Source organism: Siniperca chuatsi, linkage group LG3 (assembly GCF_020085105.1).
Source record: "Siniperca chuatsi isolate FFG_IHB_CAS linkage group LG3, ASM2008510v1, whole genome shotgun sequence".
Classification (NCBI taxonomy): domain Eukaryota; kingdom Metazoa; phylum Chordata; class Actinopteri; order Centrarchiformes; family Sinipercidae; genus Siniperca; species Siniperca chuatsi.
In genome coordinates, this window is record NC_058044.1 from 28557197 (window position 1) to 28564212 (window position 7016).

General features: G+C 43.1%; 1 protein-coding gene across 1 annotated transcript; it reads left to right on the forward strand.

Annotated features, from left to right (window-relative positions):
• The first annotated feature begins 3614 nt into the window (after positions 1-3614).
• cbx8b (chromobox homolog 8b) lies at positions 3615-7002 on the forward strand. Its single transcript, XM_044188731.1, has 5 exons — positions 3615-3810; positions 3941-3984; positions 4214-4279; positions 4412-4478; positions 5363-7002. The coding sequence occupies exons 1-5, from the start codon at positions 3742-3744 to the stop codon at positions 6227-6229; spliced, it is 1113 nt and encodes a 370-aa protein (XP_044044666.1). The 5' UTR covers positions 3615-3741; the 3' UTR covers positions 6230-7002.
• Positions 7003-7016: the final 14 nt, after the last annotated feature.

Below are 7016 nucleotides of genomic sequence, written 5' to 3' on the forward strand. Positions count from 1 at the left end.
GGCCTGTGTATGACAAGACGACCCTAACTGATACAACGACCCTGCCTCACCTTTCCATTAGTTGCTTTTCACCTATAAATGGTAAATAAATGAAAGTTAAAGTGTGGTCCGGCACGGATGGTTGCAGAGGAAGAGAAAGAAGAAGAAAAAAAGAGGAATAGCCTTTGATGTTGGTAGGCTGTTGGTTGTTTCTTATCATGTTGATGACCGCACCTTATCTGTTTTAGAGTTATCCCACCTCTCACAACAAATGGGCTTAATGGGGGCTAAAAGAAAATGCTCTAACCCCTCTCTGTCTTTCACTTTCCATGTTACTGCATTTTCCATATCACTGCCTCTGCGGTGTGGCAGGGGTTTCCCGTTCGTGCGCGCACTAGGAAGCCGCGTCTTGCCCGGATACAAGCCAACCAATGGTGTTTTAACGGTGGCAGCACTGCTGCACTGCAGGCGCGCCGAGACCAATCGCATCCAGAGTCTGAGGTGCGCCCATCTTCGCTTTCTGTCTGTGCTGGAAACTCCGACGGACGAAGGGGAGGAGGAGGAGGAGGAGGAGGAGGAGGGGGCTTCAATCAAAGGCTGCATCCTAATATCATGCCATCATGAGACAAGGGATAAAAAAAAAAGCTGCAGGCTTCCCTCAAAACATTCCGATGTAGGGTTTACCACGACGTTACAGTTTCACAGCCAATCTTTCTAAAATGTGGATATCTAACAAAAATCGAATGTTTGCTGAGATGGGTTCACATGGATCCCCCCTGCGCCCTTTCATTCTGGGCTTCAGCTCTGATTGAGGAGAATAGTCTGGTTTATCTGGCAAATAGTCCCAGTTACTGTGCACGCATGAAACTAATTAGCAAAGAATGTGACGCTCGGAGCCCCAGCCGGTGCTGCCCGTCTGCTGACCGGGATTTCGCCCCGTTAGGCCGCCGCTCTGCTGTAAACACCACATGTGGCTCCGGTGTATTCGCGTCTAAATGAAGACGTTACGTGTGCAGTCTGCAGACAGAGCGACGCGTTAATCGTTTGCACCTGGCGAACTTATAACGAAAAAAAAAAGAGTGTGATGACAAATGAATTAGATCAGTGGTCAGTGGAATAAATCATTGGCCCTTGATTATCCCACAGTGTGAACTGGCCTTTAAATGCAGGGGGGGGGGGGTGTCTCTTTGTTCTTGTCTTGAAGCCACATAAAAGCCGCTTATGACTTCATGATTCGTTAAAAGGACAGATGTCGCCGGTTCTCTGTGAAATGCACGTTAACATGTTTCATCTTCTTGACAAACGGCAGCAAAGACGATTTAAAATGATTAAGCTGTTCGATTTAGAAGCTTCGCAGTTACTTTGGTTTTAAGACCTTTAAGCCAAACCATGCAAGGATGTTGCAGTGTCTAATTCAGAAAGTCAGCTGATTCTTGCACACACAGGTGTGTGTGTGTGTGTGTGGGGCAAATAAATGTTATTCAAATAGACAGCTTTTTATTTCCATTGTATTTAAATCCGGCTTTGAGAAAGTCTCTTGCATTTTTATGCATTTAAAAATTTTTTTGCAGTGAAAATGTTATTTTCTGTCTCCGGACATTCCGCATCGACTCAAGCCGTTTTAAACCCGACCTGACCGTCGCTTTGGAAAATAAAGGCATTCTGTGGAAATGTGATCTGTTGGCCTCACCGTTGGTTGAGAAATCAGGCTGGAAAAAGTCTTGAGTCCAGAGGACCGAACAATTTAATGTTCAAAGATCAGCTATCAGCCGTCGGGTCATCGATTCGGGCTGCACGCCTTGCAGCCTGAGGCTCGGACGTTTCATTTTTCTGTTTATTTAAATAAAATCAAAATAAATAATAGTTCATGAATGGATCAATAATGAATAATGTAAAGGTTTAAGAGAAGTATACATTTCTTTTTACTCCCCTCAGACAATTAAACTATCTAGTATTGTGAATACTTTCTTATTTTATAGCCTGATTATTTTTGATTATTGACAAATAGGCCTACTCTATTGAATTCTATTGAGAATTCTATTATATTTTATAAAACTGATAGTTATGTTGCCTAGCTATTCAAATTATTATTATTATTATTAGGCTTTATTCTTATAAATTAGCCTACAATTAATTATTTGATTTATTAATACTTTTGTCTGCCTTTGTTAGGTCTTAAACTTTTTTTTTTTTTTGTCTTTATTTCTTAGCGTAAAAAGACATCGGCCTGTGGACTGCAGCCTGAGCAAAACAGTGATCCTGTACATGAGACATAGCCACGTCATTGTGACTGAGTGTTTTATTTATTTTTTTAATTTTTACATTCACATTCATAGGATTGGAACAGGCCTCTGGGATTTTTTTTTTTTTTTTTTAGTTTAAGATAAACTAATAGCCTAATATTTATATTTCTCTGGTGTTTACTGTTCTTCTTTTATGGCTCTCTCATTGCGCTGGCTGGTGCACTAAAACAATAGGCCTAATGGAAGCCTGCAGATTATTTCCGCATTTGCAGATAATTTGGGTTGAGTAATCTCTTTACGACATGAAAGCTGTTACTGGTTTAGAAATCACACAAGAGATGCGCAACCTGTTTTCATCTGCTTTTATTCAACAGATCATTCAGAGAGTGACTATTTAGAGGGAGGTGACAGGTACATTTTTGTCGGAGCCTTTGCCAGAATGCGGATAAATACTGTGAAAAGCTTTCCTGAGCGTTGCTAAATGTCTGCATACACCATCTGATCTTTTCTTGCTTAATTTGGGGTCATGACAACAGATTCGTTTTCCTAACCTTTTATAAATTAAAGTCACTAAACGTCTTGCATGACGGTCAGTGACAGAAATCCCACGGACTGTCATTTCACCCGACTCAAGTTTTTTTTTTTTTTACTCAATTAACCACCTCTGTACGACGTGGGTGACAGATATTTGATTTAAATGTATATCCCAATGCGGATATATTTTAAACTACAAAGCACCATGGGTATTGGCAACAAATTCGATACCCGTGTCTTAAAGCTCTGCCTTCAAAGTTAACCTACAAGGGCTGCTTAAATGAAAGCATTTGAATACAAATAGCCCATAATTTTGCCTGACGCAAACAGTGCAGTGACCCTCTGTCCTGAGACAGCGAGGGCAAACGAAATTAATGCGGGCAGGCGATACATTTGTAACGAGTTCACACAGACTATCACCGTTTGTGTGCTAATGGACTAATGGGACTATAATAACCTCTGCCAAGCGATTTTACTACAGCAGCTGATAGATACATTGCTGGATAGACTAAATGAAAATGAGGGATGTCTCATGCAGGCTACTGTTTCTCGCGCTGTCGCTTAAATCAAACAGCATTCTTATTTCCTGGTTTTTCTATTTGCTTGACCGCGCTGTCGCGTGTACATTACTAGACCACTTTTGATAGCACGTGCATTTTGAATGTCTCACATAACTTGCGCGAAATGATTCACTCGCCGCGCGGGGAAAAAGCCACCATCCCCCCGAAAGAATTCACACTGGCGCACGCTCCTCCCCTCACTTAGCAACCCGAGCACGTAGCAACGGCTGGACCAATGGGCGTTCTTCTGGAGGTTCCACCGACTGTGGTTCCTTAGCAACGGTGTAAAAAATTGCGCTGACGTCCTTTCTGTTCGGGAGTATTATGGTCTGTCGGGAATTCAGAGTGGCTGGGACTGGAGAAAAATATCTGCTCTGCTAACGTTAGCGTCCACCAAGCTAACGGTAGGTAGCACTGGAGTAAACATGGAGCTGTCTGCCGTCGGGGAGAGGGTGTTCGCTGCCGAGTCTATCATCAAACGGAGAATAAGAAAGGTAGGCGTGAGATGTAACGTGCCGTTTTTCTCCCAGAGCGTTGAATGTAATGCACCAACACCGCACTCTAATACTACTGTTGCCCTTCAAGCTAATGAAGTAATTTGTGTTTGTTTCTGATGGCATGCAGGGTCGGATTGAATACCTTGTGAAATGGAAGGGCTGGTCTCCCAAGTAAGTCCTGCTACATTGTGTCTCTTGCATGTGTTCAACCCGCGGTTGTTGTGTCTACTGTCTCGGCTGTGGCTGTCGTTAGCTCGCCAAAGCTAGCGAGACAGCCGGATTAAAACTGAGGTGAATAGCACGATGGAGATTTTAGCTCGCGAGCTAACGCTATGGCCATCTATATAGTGTGTATGTAAGCGCTCGCTTCCTCAATTTAACTTAATGTTTTAATTCACAGATACAGCACTTGGGAACCAGAGGAGAATATTTTGGACTCCCGCCTGTTTGCCGCTTTTGAGCAGAGGTAAGATGTCTGGGGCTGGCCTTTATGGGCAGAGCCAGTGAATGTTAACACGTCCGATAAATATATGGTGTCCTCGGTGCACTTTGCTCCCGTGACACTTAAAATGGGTGTCTGTCACTGTATTTTCCACAGGGAGCGTGAAAGGGAGCTCTATGGGCCCAAAAAGAGAGGACCAAAACCCAAGACATTTCTGCTCAAGGTAAATTTAGCAGCATATGTCAGCATTGTTTCTTAACTGTTTACTTAAAGCGCTTGCAAATTCATTTCGGCCTCGTTGTATTTCACCTAAATTCGCGAGGCTCCTTAATGATGCTACTTATGCACAGTCAAAATTGTGAATCGATTAATGGGTGTGTGTTCAGCTTGTGTTTAGCTAATGGGGAACTGCTGACAGGAATACCTTAACAAACAGCCACTCTTGTTGCCGTTGAAGCGACTTGATCAAAGTCCTTAATCTCTGAGTAAAATCCGTTTTTATTACTATTTCATAGTGTGACGCAGACAGCAAGAGGTTTCAGCTTTTCGGGACAACGAGCCGTGAAAATTGCCTAATGACCGACAGTTTATCTTGAACTAAATACCAGAATCTCCGTTGACAGGGATGTTGTTAAAAATGGGGTAGTGGAATTTCACTACTAAATATTGTGGCTTGACAGGAAACTGATGCTGTTGTAGTTGTTAACGCAGTAGCCTATTTGCAACTCCATGTCACCAATTTTTTAAATTGGTCTAGTTGAGTGTAATAGCTGTGCCCGTGTCAGGCATGGGCAGCAATTGAAACTATCAATAGGCCTTTTTCACAGAAGACATTTTGGCATGTCACAATAGGAAAAGCACAAGTGTGAATAATAGAATTAATTATGTCTGAATTCCATTTAGCTGCTTCAGTTTCATGGTCCTTATTGTGCATGCTGCCACATTGTCATGGCTGTCCTACTATGACTAGTCAAAATGCCTGCTGTGAAAAAGGCCTGTTAAGTCGACTAAGACATAAAAAAAATGTAAAAAACAGAATGGAATAGTGTCATTTATTAGTATAATTTTGAATAATGAGTTCCCTCTCATTTTCTTACCATCTAATAGGCCCAGGCCAAAGTTAAAGCCAAGTCCTATGAGTTCAGGAGCGAGGCAGTCCGAGGGATGCACATCACCTACCCAACCCCAGAGCCGGTTGTCACCTCCAGGGCCAGAGAGGGCCTGAGAGCCGTTGTTCCCACCATCTTCCCTCCCAGTACTGTCAACCGTGGAGAAAGCGTACGTGTCCGACCGCCAGAACTGAACAGCCGTGAGCACCAGCTGCCTTCCCTTCAGCAAACCAGTCCAGACGGACTCATCCACGTACCCAAAAAAAGAGGCCCGAAGCCTAAGCCCCGCTTCAAGGACAGCAGCTGCAGCCCTGCGGTATCTGAGCCCCACAAGAGGAGAGCAGAGGAGCAGGTGAGCCACAGCCCTCACAAACTGGCTAAGTTCCAGGGTGGTGAAGAGATGAGACTGGTCAAAGTGGCCCACAGACATCCAGAGAACCACGGTCACAGTCATAAACACCACCACCACCACCACCACCATCACCACGCACACATCCGGGGAATCTCCGGTGGAAGCTCCTACAAGCAGCTCTACTCAGACCGCGGCCTGCATCCACACAGAACAGACATGGACACACACAGGACTAAGGACAGCTCCAGCTACCTGGCGCCGCCACACTTCAAGCACCAGTCCAAAATGAGCGAGAGCCGGAGTCGCCCCGCTGAGCTTCCACAGATGGAAAGGCCTTACTTCTTGGACAGGCCGTCCCCGACCAGGCTCGACGACGACTTGGATGAAGTGACGTGGAGGCCCTCTCTCGGCAACGTGGAAAAGGTCCTGGTGACAGATGTGACCACCAACTTCCTGACCGTCACCATCAAAGAGAGCAGCACTTCTAAAGGCTTCTTCAAAGACAAAAGATGATTGCTTGACTGATTTCTTTATGCCACGCTTTGTTTTCTCTGACTTGTTTATAGGACATAGTGTGTTTTATTAAGCAGTTTTGTATGTAATGTATAAAAGCAAATTACATAATGTGCATATGTGTATATATTATAAAGTTGGACGTCTGTTTAATGTATCGACCAAATCAAATGAAGTCCATTTCACATCTTGCATTGGTTAAACGTGAATGAGTTACATGTTTCCTTTGCAGCAGCCGGCTACTTTCTGTACAGAGCTTGTGAATTTTACTATTTTGCAACTGTAACTAACGAGAATGTATTTTTTCACTCTTATATCTTCCAGCCTGAGCTCATGCTAGCAAATTGTGTGAGACGTGGAGAGGCTTAGATATAATATTCCATCTGTGGATGGAATATTTCTCTAATTTGAACCAATTAGACTGAATATACCCTGTTCAATTCAATAGGGTTAATATTTAAAAATGTACTCAAGCACTTTGAATTCAAAAGTATTAAGAAATAATCAGTTTGTGTTGCGGTCAAAGACCGAGTCAGTCTCGGAGTTTGTAATGTCTCTAACATTTCTAATTGTACGATAAATTAATAAATTAAACACGGACACTCTTCGAGTTTTCCCAATGTGCGTATAACTACATTTCCCATTAACATAGTAGGCCTATATTTTACATTTTCGTAGAAAACTTTCATGAAGCTTTAATGTAATAATATAATTACAGAGTTGGTGTCAAATTGCTTTTAGACGCTTTTCAATAAATCCTTGGAATCTTCTCATTTCGTTGTGTTGA